The sequence below is a fragment of the Eleginops maclovinus genome, chromosome 11, assembly GCF_036324505.1.
Source record: "Eleginops maclovinus isolate JMC-PN-2008 ecotype Puerto Natales chromosome 11, JC_Emac_rtc_rv5, whole genome shotgun sequence".
Lineage (NCBI taxonomy): Eukaryota > Metazoa > Chordata > Actinopteri > Perciformes > Eleginopidae > Eleginops > Eleginops maclovinus.
Window position 1 is genome coordinate 6554844 of NC_086359.1, and position 24551 is coordinate 6579394.

The 24551-nt window shown below is 39.5% G+C and overlaps 3 protein-coding genes across 3 annotated transcripts; 1 reads left to right on the top strand and 2 right to left on the bottom strand.

Moving 5' to 3' along the window:
- Nucleotides 1-29: 29 nt before the first annotated feature.
- Nucleotides 30-4276, bottom strand: layna (layilin a). The gene is made up of 8 exons (XM_063894959.1): nt 4018-4276; nt 3876-3896; nt 2936-3233; nt 2100-2257; nt 1971-2015; nt 1824-1886; nt 1631-1727; nt 30-1333 (listed from the first exon to the last, which is right to left on the bottom strand). Exons 1-8 carry the CDS (start codon nt 4091-4093, stop codon nt 619-621), a joined length of 1473 nt encoding a protein of 490 aa, XP_063751029.1. The 5' UTR covers nt 4094-4276; the 3' UTR covers nt 30-618.
- Nucleotides 4277-7652: 3376 nt separating this feature from the next.
- Nucleotides 7653-17339, bottom strand: LOC134872532 (complement factor B-like). Its single transcript, XM_063895890.1, has 18 exons — nt 17118-17339; nt 16263-16469; nt 15997-16182; nt 15728-15904; nt 15298-15384; nt 14918-15057; nt 13551-13695; nt 13342-13470; nt 12801-12911; nt 12194-12328; nt 11242-11354; nt 10606-10738; nt 10262-10400; nt 9976-10052; nt 8849-8949; nt 8604-8733; nt 8207-8256; nt 7653-8116 (listed from the first exon to the last, which is right to left on the bottom strand). The coding sequence occupies exons 1-18, from the start codon at nt 17173-17175 to the stop codon at nt 7937-7939; spliced, it is 2298 nt and encodes a 765-aa protein (XP_063751960.1). The 5' UTR covers nt 17176-17339; the 3' UTR covers nt 7653-7936.
- A 1196-nt stretch (nt 17340-18535) lies between these two features.
- Nucleotides 18536-24321, top strand: chek1 (checkpoint kinase 1). Its single transcript, XM_063895893.1, has 14 exons — nt 18536-18692; nt 18907-18972; nt 19513-19627; nt 19810-19918; nt 21826-21890; nt 21967-22036; nt 22126-22314; nt 22524-22628; nt 22703-22786; nt 22867-22945; nt 23035-23203; nt 23382-23513; nt 23645-23746; nt 23920-24321. The coding sequence occupies exons 2-14, from the start codon at nt 18908-18910 to the stop codon at nt 24013-24015; spliced, it is 1380 nt and encodes a 459-aa protein (XP_063751963.1). The 5' UTR covers nt 18536-18692; nt 18907; the 3' UTR covers nt 24016-24321.
- The last annotated feature ends 230 nt before the right edge of the window (nt 24322-24551 follow it).

A 24551-nucleotide genomic window follows, 5' to 3' on the forward strand; every position in this document is an offset into this window, starting at 1 on the left:
GACATAGAAAATCACTTCACCACAAGCAGACTGATTCAATCTCATTTTATTTGAAGGTGTTACAAACATACAAACCACTCTCACTTACAAGAGAGACATCAAGGCATAAACATTCTGAATAAATAACGCTTATGATGCTATATTTTTTCATTCTCTTCGATAGCATGCCCTTGCTGTGGTCAAGCTGTGTGTGAGACACTTTCCACTCACTAGCATTGTCTTTGATGTCTTCAATAGAAGCCAGAGCGGCATTAGTGAATAAGGGAAGTTCTCCACGTCTCAAAATGTAAGGCCATGTCCAAACACACTTGCAGTTTCTGTTTGGGGTAGCAGTATTAGGTAGACTTTGGTGTCATCAAAACAGTATTTTCAGGCAGTGTTCCTACCAAGCAAAGGCATCATGACAAGGCCATGCAAACCGCAAATCAATTGCCCCACTGGCTTCAGGTTAAGGTGAGTGATAAAATTGGATCCAAGCATGTCGTCATCAGATTTGAAATAGCTTCAGAAACATACAGCACAAGCAATCACAACCATGTACGTGCACAGTTTTTTTGCTGTCCCTATCCACAATCACACTTCACTGCTTTACACACATCAAAGGAGCTCTTCAGAGGATCAGTAATTCTCTCTGTTGATCCATTCTTGTTCATTATAGTATCTCCTCCCACCATCGAAGTTCAGGCCGTTCCTGTAGTATTCCAGGGTTGCTTGGTAGGATTTTCGGTTTCCATAGGTTCCCAGGCTTGTTTGGTAAGTGTCTCCCTTGCCGCTGGTGGTATATGTCTGATAGAGGTCAGCTTTCACCGTGTGACTTCCAGGCATCAGTTTGGGATCAAACAGGTCACTGCCTCCCCTGATACTGCCATCATACAATACATGGTCTCCGTACACACCGCTGCCGTAATGCTCACTCTTTGTCGTACGACGACCGAGACTCCTGTCGTTAAACTCTCGGGGCCCGGTGCCGCCGCCCACACTGCTGTCATGTAGGTCCCTCTTAGCCGGGCGGCCCAAGCTGCTGTCGTAGAAGTCGCGGGTAGCGCGTCGCCCAAGGCTGAGGTCATTGAGGTCAAAGTTGCAGAAGCCGCTCTCTGTGCTGGCAAGCGTCACAAAGCCGCTCTCTGTGTCCCGACCACCCAGGTTGTCGTAGTCACCTGTCGGCGTGTCGGGGGAGGAGCATAGGAAGGAGGTGTTTTTGATGTGTGGGCGAGTGGAAACCAGGTCGTCCTCCTTCTGGGACTGAATGACGTTGTAGACGTCGGTTGGAACCGGGCTGGAGCAGAGGCCGGCATCTGTCTGGCAGACTTCTGATTTTTGCTGTTTCCTCCTTCTGTCATCCAAACAGAAGAGAAGCATACATAACATAACACCTCAAATATTGTTATAAAACCTGAGCCAGACTTTATTTACAGCAGGCTTCCTGTAGCACACAAAGATTGTACAGCATTTTACCAATGTCAGAATAAACCAAATGATGAAGCTCGGATTATCTCATTAAATGGTAAAACTGGGCTTTTATAACTATGTTTTTTGTACTGATATGAACAAAGGTCAATAAAGTAAATATTTCTAAATGAAAAAGAAGGTGAAGAAGTATTAAACATTTGCATGTGTTGAGGATGCTCACCGTCTGACAAGCATTTTGAAGCAGCAGACTCCCATCACTGTGAGGAACAGCACAATCAGGGGAATGGTGGGAATGATGATGTAAATCAAATTGAGGACTGAAAGAGAGACAGGGAATCAGATTTAGTGACTGATATGCTCTTTTCTTTGCAGTAATTAAACATTTCTTTCATGTGATTCTTGAGTCAGTCCACCTGTGCTTCTGCTCTGGTTAGGGTCATTTGGATTCCACGGCTCCACAGAGGACGGCAAGTCATCTGTGAATAAAACCACCACTGTGTTGAACGCACTCACTTACAAAGTCTTTAAGATGTTTGCTTAATAGTTCTGAGCATTTTTACGTGTTTGAGTGGCGTTGGGAGACGGAGAAGGTTCCAGTGGCTTCTCTGTGGACAAGATAAATCACGGGCAGTAGTGTTAAAGGAGTATTTCCAAATAAAATCAACATTTAAATACTGCATCAGCGGTACCTGCGGTGTATTTGCAGATGAAATTGTTCTTAGTTTCACAATTATCGTCGTTCCACTGGAACATGTAGAGCCCCCCTAGACCGGGAGGAGCGGACGGCTGGTGGTACATCACCACACACACCTCATAGCCGCATGAGGGCTCGTCCCAGTGCCAGTTCCTGCAACACACACACACTAGAACAAAATCACCTGTAATTAAAGCTAGCTTATGCAAAATCTTGACAAAACTCGGACCCACATAGGAAACACGATCAAACCTCAGCACTTTTTCAGTTAAAAGGGGTAGCTTGGCCCATTTAACTCAGTAAGCGTTGGAGCGGGCCGAATCATGGAGCTAATAAACCAAATATGTTTCACTTTTGTTAGCATTGTGCCCTGTAGTTTAGCTTATTTAATTATTTGAAGTTTTTTTCAAACCTCCAAAATCAATATACAGTAGGCCTAAAGAATTCTGCATTAATCATGCAATGGATGTACCTATCACTTATCAAACCTGGGTTTTGTCTAAACAAAATACAACTAGTTTTCATATGCTATTTGTCTTGGAGGTTCTTTGTGTTTCAGTCACTGTGTGTGTCCCTATAACCCACTTGTGGCCCCCCTGTGTAAGAATATTTTAATCCAATTTGTAATAGTGTTGCAGCCCGAGGTAATCTGTTTGTTTGTTATTTTAAAATAACTCTCACTTTGGCTTTTTTACTGCACAAAAAAACATTTTGTCCCACAAGTGCCTCTATCATAAAATAATTGTCCCCAGCACAATAACCCCTCCCCTCATCCCAGTAAAACTACCACCACTGTTTGACCTCTTGACCCTCTGAACACCTCCCCCTCACCTGAAGGTGGACCTGCTGTCGTCCAGCCAGTAGTACTGTGGGGAGCAGTCAGAGGTGCTCTCCTCCTCTCCATGGTTTCGGCGCAGACCGATCCAGAAGTCTCCGTCTGTTGGTCGCAGCTCCGTGATGAGCTGCTCCACGAGCTTCTGCTCGGACTCTGACTCCACGCTCAGCAGCTGCCCCCCGTCCCGTCTGCAGGCCAGATCCGCATCCACGAAGTTCAGTCTCCGCCGGAGCTCGGAAAAATAGGCCAGCTTGTAACACGGCTTCCCTTTTCCTGCTTTGCACACACGTTGACCTGCACACACACACACACACACACACACACACACACACACACACACACACACACACACACACACACACACACACACACACACACACACACACACACACACACACACACTTATATATAAGTAAAAGGCATGTCACTTTTTCTCAATGTATCTGATATTGAGGTTATCCAAAAGTAACCGAGAGTAATCAGGTTAGATTACTTTTATATTGTGATACGTAGATTAGGTTATTGATTCCTCTTTTTACATGTAACTACCGTAGTTATTTTAACACAATACATTTAGTAAACCCCCCCCCCACCAACCCCGTTCTTTTCTTAGTTACATTTTGAGCACTGAAGGCTGTGGTTGTCTATCAATCTGAAGGTTGGGGGTTTGATCCCAGCCCCTACAGTCAATGGGCAAGATACCTTACCTCAAGTAGCTCCTGCATGCCCAAATGTCTGTGAATGTCAGTTTCCTTCCTTAAGCAGGTGGTACATTGCATGCTTTTTGTATGAATATATGTAAATGGGGGAATGCTGACCGAAAAAGTGCCCTGTAAAGTCCATTTAGCACGGAAAGTAAGTTTCTTTGGGAGTTTGTTTATATAGAGATGGAACAGGATATGGAAACTGATGTTGTAAGAGAAGTTTGTTGCCTACCTCTTGCTTCGAATATATCCGCTTCAATAGCCCAACATCCAGCGTGAAGTCAACCAGGCAGGCCATCAGGAAAAGATAGATCCACAATTGAGTCAAGAGTTCATGTCTTTGAACTTTGTTGTGTTTTCAGTGTGCATCTTACCTGTAATGAGGCTTGAGGCTGCAGATGGATCGAAACATAAAAGCAGGAGGTAACAGAAGATTGTCAGCAGGTCCATTTTTGTCAGCTGTTCACCACCACCTCTTGTATTTTAGTTTAGTTGTCATGCCGCTGTCTGCTCATCCGTGGAGCTCAGGTGGTGAAACTTTAACTGAACCTCAAGAGGAGAGCAGAGTGTTAGCAAATCCCCCTAAAAAAGTTGAAATTCAACGAGAGCTTAAGAAGTGCAAAAGAAGCAAGTCTCTTGTTCTTTCTGCAGAAAAAGAGAGTATGTGAGACAGAAGGAGGAGCAGGAAGAGGAGGAGAAAAGACTGTGTGTTTGGGAGGGGGCTGTAATCTGTTAAGAGCAGTTTTAATGATTGGGAGAAGAGGCTGCATCGATTGCAAGACATCTAATCATGCAAGTGCTTCTCATCGTAAACGCTGACAAGAGGCAGATTTCACTCCTTCCTTTATTACTTAAGCTCCAGGTATTATCATTACAAAAGTGTTACATGAAAATGATCTGCTCTAACTCGATCAGGGATATTTTAAATGTATTTCTCTCAGGTTCGTACTCACTTTATACTGCCGTGTTCTCCCCTATTATTGTGTTTCAGCACAAAGGAGAACAGATGGCCAAAACATCTCCAAGAGGAATTCATTTTCCTTTACTGGTATTCAGGTCTGCAATCTTGAAAAACTTGTTGCAACATTAAATAGTTAATACGATTTAAGTTAATATTCAGGGTGTCTCCACTTCTAGATTTAAACATCCATATTGGTGCACATGCAGTATACATGACTTCACTTTTTCAAATCAAGCCCTGCCCACTACGAAACAGCGGGGAAATGCACAAATGAAAACACAATTTAGGACAATCTGTTTTGTAAAAATAACCAATCCCGTTGTGTCTTTGTCAAAATAGGCTGTCTATCATTAAGTATAAACGATCATTAAGTAGAAATAAAAATTTTTAAGGGACTATGATGTCCATAAGCTCTGAAATTGAGTTGTGAAATACCTTAGGCGAAGGAGATGTTAACAGTGAGTCAATATGTTTTTAATAATAATCAGACATAAAATAAATATTGTTAGTTTGGCTAATTTGAAAGTGAGATTGATGTCTCTAGCCTACAGTAAATAACAGTTAAGTTATATATTTATGTTCATGGATAAAAGGACCAAGACTTTCTGGTTGAACGAAGGATAGATACGTACAGAATATAAACAAATGAATAAAATAAGATATTATGTAATCAATTTGGAGATGGTGGTAGTTGGATTGTCTTCCTTCTTTAATATTTTGATACCTTTGTTCAGATACAGGCTAGCTGCTTTCCTCTGTTTCCAGTATGTATGCAGGGTTAGCCAGCGTAACTATTAGGCCCACCGTACAAACAGTGGTATCAATCTTTGCTATCATAAATAAATATGTTTTTCATGCACTTTTCTTTAAGAGGGTGCAATAAGAGAAAATAAGAGAATAAAATAGACTTTGTTGACAGGTTTAATTTAATCTCTAAACCGGGACAGATGCCAAGTTATTCAGAAGCATATTTGACACGTTACTATAAAGTGAGATTTTCCATCAATATAATGCCTGCTATATAATGTGAGACTCAAGTCCATATCAGCAGAAGCCATTGATGTGAGCGGGATCCGTTTTTCGAGGCACAAATGGAGTATGTATGCAGTCCTTAATGGTAGTAATTTAAAAATGGGCCATAAGGTTGATTTAGGGCTGGCAGAGAGACAGATCAGCCAGAGTTTAAACAGCAGGATGCTTCATCAGGGATATGCTGTGTGGGCTGGCGTTGAAAAAGAATAGGGAGTGGGGAGTAAGGGGGATGGGGTGGGGCTTCTCTGAATATACTGTCTGTATGCATGCTGCTCTATCCTTACACCGCTAATCACTTTAGGTGAAACAGATTGATCTCAGTCAAAGGTTTTCTTTTAAGGCTGGATAGTGAATGTTGGCATTAGCTGGAAATGCTCTGAAAAATAAAAGTGGAGTGGTAACCGAGTCCTCCGGTGGGATTCAATAAGGAATGGACCTCCTGTTAAATCTCCTCCATGTTTACAGCCTCTGAGACTAAGAGAGGCTTTCATTCAATTACGCCTCAGCCATTCACTCCTCCTCTCACACAGTCTGTCTTCCTCCCTCCTCCTTATCTCATCCCGCTGGCCTCCTCCCTCCATCACAATTAGTTAAAGGGAAACCAGATGAATGTTCCCCTGAGAAGTCATTACATCACTGACCCAACACACACACACACACACACACACACACACACACACACACACACACACACACACACACACACACACACACACACACACACACACACACACACACACACACACACACACACACACACACATATATATGCAAAAGGTAGGCGTTTCACTATGTCAGAGAAACCAAACATTGATGTTGAATATTCACCACTGTTCTTCGGTTGTTTGGACATTTAGCCAATATGGAATAGGCTTGTAAATATAATTTCTAAATGTACATTTCCACTGAGGCAAGGCCTGACAGCATAATGGTCAACAGATCATAGTTACACAAAATAATAACATTTGATGAGATGCCATAAACTTGTTTTGACCACAACAAATCATTCGTAATGCAGTGGCCTTGTTTGTTTGTGGGCTGTAAAGACAGGGCAATGAATGACAATCTCAGTTCATTTCCATCTCAAGCCAGTAAGTGAAAGAGAAAAACTCAATTACTCACCAAAAGAAAAGAACGTAACTTTCCACTAAATTCAATTTGAATCATCTAGGTTGGCATGGGGCCAGACTGAGTGCCCGCATTGCGTTCGGTCTGCACAGAGATCTGGAAATGAGCCCTGAGTCACTGACCTGCAGGAGAGTGGCTCTATCAGCAGAGCTCATCCATAAAATAGTTCTGATGAAAGCTCTAAGTGCTGCACTAATTCTTGAAATGATTTCTTAACAATTCAGTTTAGAAAAAAAGATTAAGAGAAGGATATATTTGAAGGGGCTGCATTATGCTTTTGGGGTTTTCCCTTTCTTGCAGTGTATTATGTCGTTTGTGCATGTAAATGGCCCCAGAACTTCACGGTGTCAGTGGTTGTCCTTTACAGCAGCTGATATCTGGTGTGTGTGTGTGTGTGTGTGTGTGTGTGTGTGTGTGTGTGTGTGTGTGTGTGTGTGTGTGTGTGTGTGTGTGTGTGTGTGATATGATTAACGTTAAATTTGTCACACAGCAGTTTAGCTCTGTGTTTTGTTTGGCTGTGATGATCCACTATACAGTAGGTGAAATAAAAAAACATCTGTTACAGTACGGGTTATTTTATATTCAGTAATTTCATTAGCATTCTTTTTCAAACAACTACTGAGAACCTATATGTGGGGAAATAAGAGAGCGAGGAATGTTGTTTTGTAATTAATTTACAGAATCTGCCAAATGAAGGTCAATTATCACAGTGAGAAACATGTCTTATAAATACTCAAAGCTGCCATAAAGCATTTCTGCTTTTACAACGTTGAGCATGTTGGCCTAACACTTAGCAATATTTAATGGATAGCTAGTGTGATATAAACATTATGGCACAGATAGACATGTAAGTGGTTTCATTGTAAAGTCTCTAATCCCAGATCCAGACAGGTTCATAGTGATTTATTACATCCAGGTTGACCATGACAATCCCGAATAATGATGACAGGATACAGATTGGCATAACAAATCACTAATTGAGCAACTTGAGAATAAACGTGTATGTATGTATGCTTTTTAAAGGTTAACTGAATATCGCTACCTTTTAATTTTGAACGCACAATCTGAAAAAAGAAGATTCAAACACATCACATGCCAGTGTGTTTGAACATACAGTATAAACAAAACATATTACTGAAATGGCAAAACTGATTACAGAATGAAAATACATTTCAGTTCTTCAAAAACTCAAGTGTTGAGTATTCATCCTGGTCGTCATTTCCAAGAATTTCTTTGAGGAAATCGACAACTCTGAAAAGATTGATGTGGAAATCTCTGGAGGTCTGATCAGACTCGACGATACCGCCCCCCGACTTGCACAGATCCTTTGTTCCCCAGCTGACCAGCGCAACCTGTGAGAGAAATTCCCTTTAGACCGTTAACATGAACTTACATGGTCAAATGATGTTACCCCAGTGTTTAACATGGAAACGCGACTGTACCTGTATCGTACGATGCTCATAGTTCTTGAACACAGCACCCCCAGAGTCACCTGTAACAACAAATACCAAAAATAATGGTCACTGATGAGTGAGGCTCAAAAGGCTAAAGAAGTTGCTTAACTGATGTGTCTATGTGCAATTTGAAGTCACTGCGTTGGTGAAAAGAGCTTAAAGAGGCCCTATTATGCTTTGGTTTTTTTTCTTAGATGTTCCCTCAAGAAGGAGTATCTTTCCAACACAACATTATAGCATGTAAATATGTCACAGAAGAGGCACAAAATATAAATATGAACCTGAAAATGAACATAATATGTCCTCTTGAACTCAACCCAGAGACGTGGGATAACTAGCATCTCTCATCAAAGCAGGGAAATAAGTTGTAATAGAAGAAACCTACCTTTACACGCCACATGATCCCTGTAAGGAGTCAGACCTCCAGTGCACAGGAAGTTATCCGTCACAGGAACCTTTGGATCAGTCGCCGTTATGCCGGGTGCCTCCAGAGCATGCTTGATGCAATCCTGTCTCTGCATTGGCAAGGGAGAGTAGAACCACAGCTCAAAGTTACTTTAAGGTTTAGAGTGAATAAGGAAAAAAGTTCACACACAACACACAAAGCACAACCCAGCTCAGTAAACTCACATTCCCACCAAGCTTAGCGTGGGCATCTTTTTCCTCAACCGCTGATCCTCTCTTGGTCAGGAAACTGAGTCTTTCCAGATCATTTTTCAGCAACAGCTCCTCTGAATTGAGGAAACAGAAAAACAGTACAGTACAGGGCAGTAAAGTGAACCTGAGACTGTACATTTTATTTTAACTGCAAGGAAACTCAATTGACAGAAGATGACTGTATGACATATCGTATATAAGTGGGAAATAAGAAGCATACATTTTTTGATTTAGTTAATAATGAATTGTTTTTATGTTTAATGCTAAACAGATCTTTGATACATATTTTCCTCTTACCCGTAGTGCAATTTATCAATCGAGTGTTTTGTGTGAGTTGCCAGATGTCTGCCTTCACTGAGTATAACGGAGATGACTTTTGGTGCTCAAAGCTCAAAAAACAAACTTGAAAACTAAACAACAATGAGCCTTTCAAGTAATTCAAGCCTGGTTACTTAAACTAATCCACATAATTGGTTGTGAGCCGTTCCATTTAGGATTTTATTTTCTTTACCAAACTACATCAGCCAACAGTCGCTCTGCAGAAGGAATCATTAAACTGCTAATGGACCAGAGTCTGATACCTCAAACACTCTGCAACACACACACACACACACACACACACACACACACACACACACACACACACACACACACACACACACACACACACACACACACACACACACACACACACACACACACACACACACACACACACACACACAAAAATCTAAATTGAGCAACTGGACTTCTGGTAAGAGTACAGATATTTACTTTGGATTTTGTGCTGAGCTGGAAATATTCAAAAGGTCATCTAATGACTGCATTTTGGAGTTTTTAGCTTAATTAGCTAGTTAGTTACATTAAAGTTAACCGCTACGAGTGTTGGTATCTTACCAGTATTGACAGCTGCGGGATACAAATAGAAAGCCTACTTTTTTTTTTTTCTACTGTCTTTCAAACTGAATTGTTTGGGTATAAACATCTGCCACTGAGAGGCCTAGCGAACGGTCAATTTTGGTACAATTAATAGAACAAGTCAAATGAATTTTCACAGGAAGTTAAGCATTTGTGTGGTTACAACATGTTGGTTACTTCACCTTGCTGCTTGCAGGTGGATTCTCCAACCAGCTTCAGAGCGTCACTGGTCTCCTGGGTGCAAGGTATGCAAATAGGTCTAAACGACACCAAAAACAGTGTGACACGGAGAGGGTGATTTCAGTGAAAAACTTGTGATACAGATCATATATTTCTAAAAATGCAGTAAGCCTATTCCAAATGTAAAAAGGAAGTTTGTTTACCATTGTATTATTAACCCCCCAGGCAGGACTGTGAATGCAACATGAAATCCAAGTGTACTGTGAAAGACGGTGTTTAGGGTCTCACCTCACTGAACTGGAGATGTGAACATAGTCTTCCAGTTGGATGAGAACCACATCATAGTCATAAAACTCTGCCACGCCTTCTTCCGTTTTACTGTGAATTTTGTACTTTGGGTGTGGTATGAAGTTTTTTACTTTTTTCACTGCAAAAGACACACAGTCAAATTTAAGTATGAACCTTTGTGTGAGTTATAGATGCAAAATACATTGAGTCAAAAACTGAAGACTTTGACACTTATTTTGTGAACTGCTAGAGCATCATTAGATCAGATAATATCAGATTTGTGAGTGTGATAATAAAAGAGCCACGAGTAAACATACAGACATTAAATAAACAATGATCATTACCTATGCCCTGTCCATCATTAATTTCAACTTTTACGTGCTCCGGTAAATCTCCAAATGTGAAGCAGTGAGCAGCGGTCAAGACAAAGTAAGGGTTCACCAGAGAGCCGATGCATTTCTTCGAACGGCCTTCATTCTGAAGATTGAAAAGGACAATTAATGAGTATTTTAGTTTATGATACAGAGTAACACCACTGTAAACAACAACAAAAACATGGACAACATTGTGGCTGCACATAATTGGAAAACTGTTTTTCAATTCAATCGACTGATATCCTTCGATATGGCTTGCTTTTTATGCAATTCTACATCTGAAGGTCAAGCATTTTTGGGATGACTTAGCCGAGTATTTTAATTCTAATTCAAATATGTTAATTTGGACAAATACAACATCTATACATACTGTGTATATATATACATTTGGAATGTATTATGTCCATATATATTTTAAACAAAAGCAGAATAACATGTTTTCTTACAACAAAAACACTATACTTATTTGAACATCAACAATATAATTCAACACCCCCAGCCCCATTCCTTTCTTATTTTATTGCATTTTATTTTTACTTAGTGGGAAAAGTCTAATCCCCTAATGTCACTGTTTGCTGTGGTAAGGTACATGCAGTGAACATTCACCTGGACAGTAACGGATGCCCACCATGGATACTTTTTCCTTGCAACGTCTTGTGGGTTGCCCACTATTTCATACTCCTTGTGAAGACCACAAAGACCCTGAACTTCACTTTCATCTAGAAAATAAAAAAACATTTGTGGTAAGAAGCGGTGGGACAAGTACTCAGATGTCGTACTTGAGTTAAAGTTATTAAACCGCAATCTAGAAACACTGTTACATGTTAAAAAATCATATACTACTGTATAAATACCAAATCATTATCCAGGTGGTCATTTTCATAACAATGTAATGTCATCACTGGATTATAATCCATGAATCTGTCAATCATTTTGAATTTTGAAGCTGGTAAACATGGAGACAAACTTAAAATTACTTTTTTAAACTGCCAGGCCTCTCCATCCATGATAATACATAATAATTCATAATTTGATATAATTTCTATCAAAAATATGCACCTTCAAAAGTCACAAATTGTTATAAAATAAATGTAGCTGACCAATCACAACAGAGCTGGCCTTCTAACCAATCAGAGCAGAGCTGGTGCTTTGGTTTTAGAAAGAGGGTGAACAGAGGCAGTATGAGAAAAATAAAGAGCTTTTTGAACAATAAAGAATGAAAACATGTGACAGTAGAGCACACAATACAAATGTTACTGAGTGAACGAGCATAACAGGGCCCTTTAAGGACAGAACTTGATCAAATGTACTGAGTGAGTTTCCACCACTGTAAATATATAATGTGGTCGAGTGGGTGAAGCCAAATCAATGATCAACATCAGTGGTGTCAAGCTACGTATCATATAAAGGCACAGATCGAGAGTGATGGAACTTCTGCCTGCTCTTAAGTGCTTAAGGAAACAAGAGATCAGTGTTTATATATCTCCTTTATGTCTAACTAGAGGGTATATAGAGATACATAGATGTTGAAAAAAAGGCTTTTTCAAAGATGACTTACCAATTATTTCATCAAAGGTCTCTTGTAACTCTCTAATTTCCTTCATTCGGAAGTAGTGCCTTCCACCCAGCCCCGTTACGAGGGGCTGCAGGTCATCATCAAAGATATCTTTTCCAATCGCAAAAATATAAATGTCTGTAACACAAAAAAAAACAATGTAAATGAAAACCTTTGTATCAGTGATTGAAGAAGTACTCACATGCTTCAAGTAAAGAGTACTAATACCACAGTCTAAATATACTCACGTCACATGTTAAAGTATTATCAACAAAAAGTACTTAAAGTATCAAAAGTGAAAGTACTTATAGTCAGAATGGCTCTTCTGAATGTGTTATAATGTTATAGTTCTGTTATAGGATGCTTTGTGTTCTACCGAGTAGCTAAGTAGTGTCTAAATCATATAAACACAACAAGAGTCAAATAAATGTAGTGGAGTAAAAAGCACAATATTTCCCTCTTAGATGTAATGGAGTAAAAGTCAAATTTGGCAGACAGGGAAATATTGAAGTACCTCAAAAAGTGCTGTGCTTGAGTTAATATCCGCTGGGTTATTGTATGTCAATAAGTGTGTCCGGATGTTAAAATGGGTATTTAAAATGAAACTCACCCAGATATTCTTCCCTTGAAGGAGTCTCCTCTGCAGCAGTGTGGTTCATGTATACCATGTTTTTTATTCTGGCCACTGTGGGATCAGGAGAACCGCCCATATTATAAGCACCTGCAATGGAGGAAGAACAGTGTTTTATTGTTTTATTTTAATTGTTCTCATTTTAGCCTCATGATCTTATATAGGAATATTAAGATTTTCATTTAAATTAGTGCTGATTTGATTGCCTATCAATTCCTAACCAAGGGAAGTTGCAGTGGTAGGAACAGGAAGTTTAAGAGGCCCTTTTCCCTTTCCTTTAAGTGTGTTATACAGTGGGACATCTCTAAACAGTTGACCAATCACAATAATAGGACCTTTTGAATTGTTGAATCCATGAACATTAAAAGGAATCGATTTACATTCTCGCTAAGTATTAGTTGAGAAGGTTGCATTAGATATAGTATTATCCAACTCTTAGCAACGTAACACATGTTTATCCCTAACACAATTGGCAGCTCCACTGCTGAAGTAATTAAATATACCAATTATCTGGAAATACCGTCTGTAAATGCGATGATGACGTGGCGATGTTCTTTAAAAAGCTCTTTTCCCACTCGTTGCTTTATAACAGCCATCCGCTCCAGGAATGTCATAAAGATGAGGTTCAGATCTGTTCCAGTGTTCTTTTCTTTGAGACACAAACAAGAAAAACATATACCAAGCTGTGTGTTTTTTTTATCTGTAGATATTTAAAATGACTCTACTCACCGCCCACTTCAAAATTTTCCAATTTCTCAATGATGGTGCTTCGTTCAACTTTTTTATCGAAAAAATCAAGAATGTTGACAACTTCGTACAATTCAGAGGAGAAAAAGACCACTTCATAGTTTGGATCTACGTTAAAGGAAGAAATCTGTGGAGACAAAAAGCAAATCCGGTCAAAACAACAACTTTATTATCAACTTGTCGAACAGCTGTGATATGTTGTATCTGTAACACGCCTTTACGCATGAAACTGCTTATGGTTGCTATTTGGTTGAGTAATTGATTCATTTATCAGCAGTGAGAATCCTGTATCCAAGCGACCCGTGCCAAGGAGCATCAGTCAAGATTATGATGTGTAATTCATAATGAAATTTACTGCTAATGGGCTGTTGTGATGGCAGCCAATTGGGGAGGCATAATGTTTGTACATGTTTCGGGCAGTGTGCCAAATGTCCTTCTGTCAGGAAATGCAAGAGGCTTCATATTTCACATATCTCACACCAAGGATATAATGCGGGTTATGATTTTAAATGAAAGGAAATCCACTATCCCACACAGTATTAAAGAAGTAAAATGTTATTATTTGATTTATTCTTTATTTATTTGTACATGTTAGTTGTTTCTAGGTTGACCTTACAACATCTGTCCAAGAACTACTGATTAAAAATAGCCTTTAAGCTAATTGTGGCATAATTACAGCACTGTCTCTGCTAAATAAACTAATAAATAAATACACAACATTTAAAGAAACAATGCAGTCAAAGAAAATAATATAATTTTCAAAATAAAATAAAAACGTTTTTTATCTCAAAATAGAAAATTTTCCCAAATTATTCCAAATGCAATTGATCATCCCAAAGCCTTTGTATGTTTATCTACACAAATAAGGCACAGCAAGTTTGGTGTGTTGCTGTTGATTTGAACTGAATAAGCTGGCACTTCCTGGTTTACAGAAAGAGCATTTGTGGAAAAGAATACTGTAACGCTTCATAGTAACTGCATGACAGTGACCCATAAATAATACAGTGGCTTCCTCTGCCATGCCCAGTAACAACTCTGATATTTCATTCTATTTCATTTGAGTCCAAGTGATTGATCAAATGTCCAGAGTAGTCACATTAACTGCCATATTTAAAACGCATTTTAGCATCTCAGCAAATCTATTGCCAGCACGTTCACTCCATGTGCATCCTTAAGACTGAGTCCACAATCAGCAAAAGCAATATCACATCTCAGCACAATGTTGCTGTCTGTATGCAAATTCAGCATATTGCAGAGTTAGAGAGGTGATAGTGTGGCCATCGTCTTTAGTGTTAAACTTTTAACATATACTATCAAACCATATGGTTATGAATGAAACACATTTGTACCTTTTTGATCAGTTTTATGATAGCATCTTTTGCTTTTTGGACTTCTTCCTCCTCAATGCTCTCAGAAATATCCACTGCTATATAAATGTTCAGCGTCCCATTTTTGGAAATCCTGATTGTTTTCCCCGCCTGTGTGTCATCTAAACCACAACAAAGACTGTTATTGTGCCATACAAACAATATACCACCATCATATTAAATCATGTCTACATCTATGATTAACTGAAAGACAGGGTTAGATTGATAAAACAAAGGTATTATAGAGTCAGTGTCAGTTTTGATGGAGTATATACCTTATTATTATTAATATATATATAATAGCAGAAAACTTCATCTAGCATAGCTTTTAAATTATTATCAGATATAGCTTAGGAACTTACTGAGAGACTGTAAAGTGGTGAGGCTCTCTTTGATAGCGCTGCCGAATGCCTCTGAAACCTCCAGTGAAGTGTCATAGGTGTGTTTGTCTGCAAGAAGCAAAATGAGCAGAAGTTGGTAATCATTGCTACAAAGTGAAGTGATATTTTGAACAAAGCAAGTTCAAGTACTCGCCTATAACCATAGAGACTGGGGATCAGTCTTTAGTAGTTTAAGGGACCCTATTATGCATGTGTATAAATGTATGCATATGTATGAAAGACAGCAAAAAGTGCATTTTGCATAATAGGGGACCTTTAAGGTCATAAACCTGTGTAAATGGATTTGAAGTTCAGTCATGGCTTCTGAATGTTGCAACATATATGATGCAGTATATATAAAGTACAGTTTCTGTTAGACTCAGTTCAAATGGTTTGTAGGTTTCTGTCTTACAGTAGCACGCTGGCTCTTTGCCAGTCCACTGGCCGTTCTCCAAACAAACTCGATCACTGGACCCAACCAAAAACAGGTTGCTGTTGCAGCTGTATTTCACCTTCTCGTCAATTCCAAATAAGTTCCCTGTTCTTGAGGCGCCAGCTGGGACACCAGGATCAGCACAAGTGTGTCCTGCTGCGGTAACAAAAAAGACAGAAGATAAGTCATAAAACATTCACCAATGAGGAAACTTCCCAATGCGGAGTAGATGTCTGTTCAGGACTTACAGTCCCGGCTACAGATGGGAGTGGAGCCGCTCCACTTCCCATTTGGTAAGCACACACGTCTGGTTGAGCCTCTCATTGTGTATCCGGAGTAGCACTCATATGTGGTCTCATTGTTCACAAAGTACTTGTCCTGGGGTGGGGAGACTTCTCCATTCTCAAACACATTTGGGTCGGGGCATTCAACAACTGCAAAACAAAACGAAAGAATCTGAGTTATCATGTAGAGCCTGGGGAGGAGTGAGAAACAGCAGCATCACATCACTGACTCTTGCATCTCTGAGGGTTGAATTTCCTCGCCGCATGTCTCCAGCTGCCATTATGCTGGCACAGGCGGGTCAAAACTGGGTACGGATAGTAGCCCTCGGGACAGTTGTAGATCAACATGCTCCCTTTCACCAGCTGCTTGGTCAGTGTGTAAGTACCTCCTTGCATTTGCATGTTCTCCTCTGTGCAATCACACTGAACCTCTCCTCCTGAAAAAATAAAAATAATTATTTGTTGGCATGGAGGTGTAATATGTACTAAGATTTACAGTACATTGCCCCCTCCAGAGCCATGTAACGGAAGACAACGTTTTCAAAAGCTGCATGGGTAATACTAGGTAAGTATTCAACATCAATTGTAAACTTCACATTCGTCTCTCACGGATTTTAAACGATTTAAAGGTATAGGAGTTGTCTTAAGATAGGCTACGAGGTGTTTTGAAATGTACTTTTCATTTCACATACTAATTTATGTTGTTGCTTTAGTGAAAATATATTCAAACTGTTTAAACTTGACACAATGAACAACAAATCATACAGTAGGAACATGAAATTACTTTACATTCAGAAAAATAACTCTTTTAGAAACAACATTTCCATCAATTTCGGAAAGGCTTCTAGAATTACAGTAGCAGTATTACATTTCAAATGCCATATTCATTAATGTTATTTTGAACCTTTAGCAATGGACCAAATACATGGAATTGTTTTCTTTTTTTATTCAGTTGTGAATAATTTTTTCAAAAACCTCTAAGCTCAGCTTGATTTTAAAGTTATTTGAAATATTTGTTGGCATTTGGAAACACAGTATAAAATGTCAAATATATATCTTTTTTTTATAAAATAAAAGTAGCTCACCGAAAAAGAGGAGACATAAAAGTGCAGCAAGCCAACTCCAGAGGAGGGAAAATCCCATGATGAGCGTTGAACCAGAGAACAAAATCAAGTGAAAGGATTTAACAGGAACTGTTTATTTATTTAAAAGAAGCTTCAGAAAGAGGGACTGGCTTAAAAAAAAACCATGATGGTACTTATTAACTTCATGACAAATAAAAGGAAATCAATAGCGTGTGTCGTACAAAACACGCCAACAAGTTCAAGAAAATTGGACTTTTCAGGAAAAATTTAAATAACTCAGTTTCAAACGATTTAAAATAAGCCAGGTTAATAATGCATTGGCTTTATTTATTACTTGAGTCTTTTCCTGAAAGCCCCAAATACAATGTATGCAGTTTAGGTTATCTGTTCATGCTGAGTGTTTTAGTAAAGATCCCTCTGTTTTCAACAACCTGAGGTTATATGCCCGTTTTGATCCTCGGTTGTTCCACTATGTGCACACCGACAGTCAGATATTGCATAAAAGAACCAACCAGTTGTGAAATCAACCAACTATCATCATTTCCGAAAATCCTCAGGCACTGTTGAGCTTTGTTTATTGACACATTGATTCAGTTATTGATTGAGCAGCCAGTAATTCCTATTTGGTTCAACTCGCTATGCCTCTCACTGTAATTTCAATGACTTGGTTTTACTTTATCTTAGTATTTCCACACACCTTTCAATGGGTGACAGTATCTGTGAAAACACTGTGATGTGTCAGTCAGTGAAAAATAAATGCACCATTTGTGGTCATTTTTCATCACTTTGTGGTATTTTGTCAGTGAGTCAGTTAGAACTAAGTGGAAATTCACCTTTTAAAACAGGTTGATTTGTCTGTTAAATGTTGATCTGTCAACAGCAACATTTGAGTATACTTATTTCAAAAGGAAACTGTTCACCTTTTTTCAAAACGTGCAATTACACTGCATTCTGTCTTAAATCTACACTTCACATAATCTTATAACTGGTTTAATTCAAAATGCCATGCATCTCAGGTCATAAACCCTGTGACCCAATTGCCTCCTCTCTAGCGCCACTCTCTGGATAAACTACACAGCCAGTAAACCATTTTACACTCGTTTGTATAACTGTTCAAATTGGTGACATTTTTTCAAAATCTGTAGGAGTTTAACACTGAACATTTCCATTGTATGTTACAAATGCTTGACATGTAAATTGGCTACATATTTTACAGAATTAGAATTATGCTCCCTTATAAGTCACAGTTGCATGATGAACTATACAGTGAGTACACGTTTTGATTATAATGCGATGAGGGACAGTAGAGAAATTAAAAAAGAAGAATGGTAGCCTTTTTTTCAGAGTTTAATGAGTATTTTTTTGTGGAACAATGCAGCAGGAGGCGGTAATGCAGCAATAACAGTGAGTGGCTCACACGAAGAAGAAGGGAGACCGGAAGTGACGTTGTTTCGCAAGTAAAAACAACAACGCGCCAAATTTGTGGCGAATACACTGTTGTCATTGCTTCAGACACATGGAGAAGTCCGTCTGATCTTTACGAATACCTTTTTGGAAACGCCGCAGGCTGTGCAGGTAAAAAAAAGTTACATAAGTACAAATGGCATCATCCTTGTTTTTAGCTTTACGTTTTTGGATTAGTGCAACAGTTTGACATGAAATGGAAAATGTTCGGTTGGCAGACACTGCGTAAGAAGTCACAATACCTGTTGTCTTAAGTCAAATATAAGAGATGTGTGTGGATATTATCCTTGACATTATGTGTGTATCGTGTTTTTCTGTTTTTTAGCATGGCTGTGCCGTTTGTGCAAGACTGGGACCTTGTTCAGACTCTGGGAGAAGGAGCCTATGGAGAGTAAGACTCCTCCTTTATCATTATTATCATTCAATGTATTACTCTATCACGTTTCTATCAGTGCATCTGCAGGTGCTGACACACACATACACAATGTTTCACACAAAAAAGATCTGGACTTTTTTGTAAGACAGGGGAACCAAAGTTGACATGTCTGAAATTAGATCAGACAGGCATATTTCTACTGCTCTCTACCTAATGTTGTACAGTTGGAAAAACCACAGAGAAATCTTTGAGTTAGATACATCAAAAGAAAAATTCAATTCAATTTAAATAACAAATGTAATGATTAACATCCCTGTCTTGTCTATCAGTTAAATATTGTCATGTTTTTACACATATTCAGATTTATTACACACTATTGAATCAGGAAACTTATTACAACAACAACAACGTTTAGCGTGTCAATGCAGAACCTGTCAACACTTTTAATACAATATAATGAATTGAAATCTAATATTCAACAAACAAGGGGTGCCTTTTCTGTGTTTGACATCACATTTTTTGTGCTCTGATCCATCGTGACTCTGTGTGTTGCAGAGTTAGGCTGCTGGTGAACAGACAGACAGAGGAGGCAGTAGCAGTGAAGGTGATCGATACCGCTCAGGCCAAAGAGTGTGCTGAAAATGTCAAGAAGGAGGTCTGCATCCATAAGGTAGGTGATTCACTTTAAGAACAGTTTAGTGTGATGCCATTAGGTTTTAAAGGATAATATTAACATTGTCATCAATGGCACTTGAGAGGTTGCTGTCACACAAGGGATTTGCAATCTGAAGACGTATGATGTTAAGAAAGAGTGGAAACTTGTTTACGTTGCATTTGTTAATGTTTTGGTAGATGCTCGACCACGCCAACATCGTGCGTTTTTTTGGCCACCGGAAGGAAGGCACGACCATGTATCTCTTCCTGGAGTACTGCACCGGAGGAGAGCTGTTCGACCGAATCGGTGAGACTGGACAGACATTGTTTTAACACGCTGGTTCACAGTCACAGTTAAAAGTCAACTCAAAGTTACCAATATATACGCCTTTGAGATTCAGCCATCTCTCTTTAAACGTGACAATTGTCATGCCAAGAGTTGCAAGTATTCAGTAACAGACCTAAAACTAAAACATTAAGTCTTTCCTGGGTTTAATTTACATGTATTGATTGTAAAAAATATGAGAAATAACCTCACTTAATAATAATAATAATAGTATTGCATAGCCCAAAAGAATAATTACATCCAGTATTGTCAGTGTATGATATGATATCAGCCAGATAGTGGCAGACATTCCGTTGTCCGGTAATTACCGGACATTGGCCGGGAAAAAAAATAAATGTCAGAGAAAATGAAATCTCACCGGTCAAAGTGTCCGTTTGAAATTGACTAATAATCCCTCTATCTAACTCAATTTGATTTTCAGAATAATACTACCATTTAGGCTAAGTCTAATGTAGTAACACAGTAGTCTATTAGAATAAAATAATTTAACCTAACAGGCCTACAAATACATCGGAAGGTGTATGGCGTGTGATTGGCCCACGAGCGTTTGCGTGCAGCAAAGATTCTACCGCGAAAAGCGTAAACATGACAACCAATTTGTTTATTGAATGCGGCTAGCGTCTTCTGCTAACAAACAAATAGGCTACGTCGGCTATTGTTAAAATATGGCCGGTCCCAGGCAGAGTAGCCTTAAAAGTTTTTTTCTGAAAGATGCGACGACTCCAGATGCGACTCACAAGAGAGGTGCTGCTGCTGCTGCTGCTGCTGATGATGACCGGTCTGTGCCTGTGCCAGATGTGCCGATTCCGCCTCCTCTTCTTTTCTTTTTTTTTAGCTCTTCAAGAATATGCAGAACCAGCGATCAGAACGGTTGTTTCCCATTTTACAACTGTTGAGTCTGCAGACACCACTCCTCTTATCAATGCCATTGCCCTGCGACGAGATGCCCTCGCTGTGATGACAGCGCTCCGTGGCTATGGGGGATTGCAATTCGCCACAGCCTGTGAAGTCCTCATTCGGGATTTCATCGAAATCTATCCAGAGTGGGCCAAGCTCGCCAAAATAGCCTGTGTGATCCCAGTCTCAAGTGTTCCCGCAGAGAGGGGTTTTTCGCTGCAGAACCGGATCAAGACCAAGCAGCGAAGTCGCCTCTTAGAGAACAAAGTTACGCGCCTTATGCGCATCGCAAGTTGTGGAGAGACATTACAAACTTTCGATTTCATGTCGGCAGCTGCCAATTTCAACACTGCCAAAAACCGTAAAAAGTAGTGTAATTATAGGCTACGAGGCAGTGTAGGCCTATGAATAATTTGATGGCCTCATGCCTATTAATTTAAAATGTTACTTAAACCACACCATATCAGGTGCACGTCAAGACCGTTGATATAACTTACGTGTAGCCTATTGTTGGGCTGTTAAAAGTCTAAATTGTATGTGGGTAAGGGGGATTAGTTTATTAAACTAAATAGAAATATTTGTATTTATTTTTTATTTGTTTGATATATATGGAAGGATGATTGGTTCATCAGATACGTCTCTTAAAATTAACTCGGGCACCTCGTGCAAATAACGCACGGGGTCGTTTGCGCAATAAGTGTTCACGTAATTATTTGAAAGTAAGGCCAATAAATGTGTTAAATTATTTTTGTGTGTCAAATTGTCATTTTGTAAGCTACTAGTCTACTTCAAATGTTTCTACACTAGCCTAATTAGGAACGATGGAATATTTGACCGTGGTGTTGTCAAAATGTCCGGAAGGTGAAACCTCGGCCGGTCACTTTGACCGGCAGATTTTTTTTCTAACGGAAACCCTGGATAGTGGTCAATTGTTCGACTTATTACAATGTCTTCTTCCTTTTTTATTTTAGAGCCTGATGTTGGGATGGCAGAAGAAGATGCTCATAGGTTTTTCCAGCAGCTAGTAGCGGCCGTGGTAAGTGAATCAAATATGTGTGTAGATATGACCTGTTTCTGCTGTTTTTAAACCCTCACTGTGTGCACATTGTCAGCATTACCTCCACGGTTGTGGGATCACCCACAGAGACATAAAGCCGGAGAACATTTTGCTGGACGAAAAAGGTGAGACATTCAAATTTGTGTTGCTTTGTAGAAAAAAATAACTTTGATTTGCGTTTATAACGAACATTATCTGCTGTTCTCCATTTTAGATAACCTGAAGCTGACGGACTTTGGGCTGGCCACCATGTTTCGTTTCAAAGGACGAGAGCGTCTTTTGAGTCGACTCTGTGGGACTCTTCCTTACGTGGCTCCGGAGCTTCTCAGCCAAAAAGAGTACAAAGCTCAGCCTGCAGATGTCTGGGCTTGTGGGATTGTCCTCACTGCTATGCTAGCTGGAGGTAGGGTCACAGAGTCTGTGTTTCTTTAATTAACTTAAAACAATTTCACTAAATAATGATAAATGTACTTTTTTTTTAAAGCCAGAAAGTAAAGGTTTAACTATTAAATAATGTAAATAAATGAATAGCTCCAGCACATGCTTATGGAATGGTCAGGCTGTGTGGTTAAACTTTAGATCACCGTCTCTGTGCTGCTTCTTTTTTTTCAGAGCTGCCATGGGACCAGCCCACTGAGAGCTGTCAAGAGTATTCAGACTGGCTTCAAAAGAAAACATACCTACCTCCTTGGAAGAAAATACAACCACTGCCTCTTAGTAAGTGCCAAAGTAAAAGTTTACATATCGTTTTTAAAAGCTGAATATATTTCACATTCAACATCTCTTTTCAGGTTTGTTGTCCAAGTTACTGCTGGCAGGTCCAGATGCTCGCATCAGCATAACAGACATAAAGAAAGACCGCTGGTTTACTGAAGGCAAGTCTCGATATTAGTATAATGGAGTAAATTCAACTTAAACGTTCGTTGGACTGATGTCTGTCTTTGTATCTCTGCAGGTGTTAAGCAAACACCTCTGGGCTCAAAAGGAAACAAACATCATCGATCAGATTCCGGACTCATATCCCGGGCCAACAGGTCAGAGCTTTGTGTTTCCTCATTTCAATTCAAAGGGGCGTATTTCTTTTTGTGCCTGTAATCTTAAAACCGCTCTTCTCCCCATGCAGCGATGACAGGATGCAGTTTTCCAGCTCTCAGCCTGATTTTGCGGCACAAGGCTGGGAAGCCATGTTGATTATCGGCCAAAGCGACGGCCAGGTCAGCTTCTCTCAGCCGACCAAACCCGAGCACATGTTGCTGGGGAGTCAGCTGATGGGCACACCTGGAGCCAGTCAGGTGATTCACATACTCAGTGCTACACCAGTATCTCACAATGTGTGTGAATTTTTAGCACCACAGTCTTTCAGCTGTGATTTTGTTTTTTTTCCTGATCTTCTATATAAAGTAATGTATGCAGCCTTCAAATGCTGCATTGAAGAATTAATGCTAACTTTCATTTATATTGTGTTTGCAGTCGGCTTGGCAGAGATTAGTGCGGAGAATGACACGTTTCTTCACCACTGTGAATGCCGACGTCTCCTTATCTACCCTGAAAGACGCCTGTGACGGCCTGTCCCTTGGCTTTAAACTCACCTGCAGCAAACAGGTACATATGAGCTCAAGTATACAGAATTTGAACTTTACAGAGGTAAAATACAACTGCTGAAGTGCCCAGCTAGGCTACCAGTTTCACGCCTTAATGCACTAGAGTTGAATAAACCCCTGTTTGCCCTTCAGGTGACGGTGAGCACGCTGGACAAACGTAATAACAAACTCATCTTCAAAGTCCACTTGTTAGAGATGAATCAGAAAGTGCTGCTGGACTTCCGACTGTCTAAGGTGAGTTTTAGCATTTCCACATTTTCATACATAGTGTATGAGATATGGAAGTGAGGAGTAAAGAGCCTTAAAGAAATGTACATGTTTCTTGTGAAATTTTACCAATATCCAAAAGTTCATTTAGCTCATTGTGTGAGTTTTATTTAGATGTTAATGTGTCTTTGTGTTTCCAGGGTGATGGTCTGGAGTTCAAGCGTCTCTTTGTGAAATTAAAACAGAAGCTCGGAGACATCATCAGCACTCAGAAGGGTTTACCCCCCCTCACATGAACAACCTCTACAAAGAGATGCACACTGCTATGGACGTATGGAGGGAAAACATGTATATACTTAGCTGTTCTATTGATATTTTATTTGTATACTGCTGTTTTCTTTCTTTCAAGTGTTTGTGTTTGCTCCTGTGTTCTTTATTTCCCCTCTTTAAGGAGTTTGTTGTTTTTAGTTTTACAAAGTAATGATTGTCAAAGGTCAAAACATGGAGATAGAAGCATGTTTGTTCTTGTTGTGTTTGACATGATACAGTCAAAAGTGTTGAATAAATGATTTTGTTTCACATAAAAACAAACATTAAAATATTTCCGATGTTTCATTATGTTGTTTTACATTATCCTCAGGTTCATATTCATATTGTGTGCCTCTACTTTGATATGTGTCCATGCTTTAATGTTCAAAAAATCCCCCTCTGTCTGAAACCACAGCCCAGTCTGCTCTCGTTGGTTAGCTGGCTGGCTCTGTTGTGATTGGTAAAAAAAACATTGCGAGGGTATAGAAGTGCAAGTGTTATATAGAAATGTGTCACAGGAGAA

Excerpts from the sequence above, each read along its gene's own strand:
- layna (XM_063894959.1), bottom strand. The coding sequence starts at position 4,093 with ATGGACCTGCTGACAATCTTCTGTTACCTCCTGCTTTTATGTTTCGAT. Across the intron at positions 3,897-4,017 it reads AGCCTCAAGCCTCATTACAG|CGGATATATTCGAAGCAAGA; the intron begins GTAAGATGCACA and ends GGGCTATTGAAG. Across the intron at positions 2,016-2,099 it reads CATCTGCAAATACACCGCAG|AGAAGCCACTGGAACCTTCT; the intron begins GTACCGCTGATG and ends TCTTGTCCACAG.
- LOC134872532 (XM_063895890.1), bottom strand. The coding sequence starts at position 17,175 with ATGGGATTTTCCCTCCTCTGGAGTTGGCTTGCTGCACTTTTATGTCTC. Across the intron at positions 10,401-10,605 it reads TAATGATGGACAGGGCATAG|TGAAAAAAGTAAAAAACTTC; the intron begins GTAATGATCATT and ends TGTCTTTTGCAG. Across the intron at positions 8,950-9,975 it reads ATCCACCTGCAAGCAGCAAG|AGGAGCTGTTGCTGAAAAAT; the intron begins GTGAAGTAACCA and ends TCCTCAATTCAG.
- chek1 (XM_063895893.1), top strand. The coding sequence starts at position 18,908 with ATGGCTGTGCCGTTTGTGCAAGACTGGGACCTTGTTCAGACTCTGGGA. Across the intron at positions 19,919-21,825 it reads AGAGCTGTTCGACCGAATCG|AGCCTGATGTTGGGATGGCA; the intron begins GTGAGACTGGAC and ends TTTTTATTTTAG. Across the intron at positions 21,891-21,966 it reads AGCAGCTAGTAGCGGCCGTG|CATTACCTCCACGGTTGTGG; the intron begins GTAAGTGAATCA and ends GCACATTGTCAG.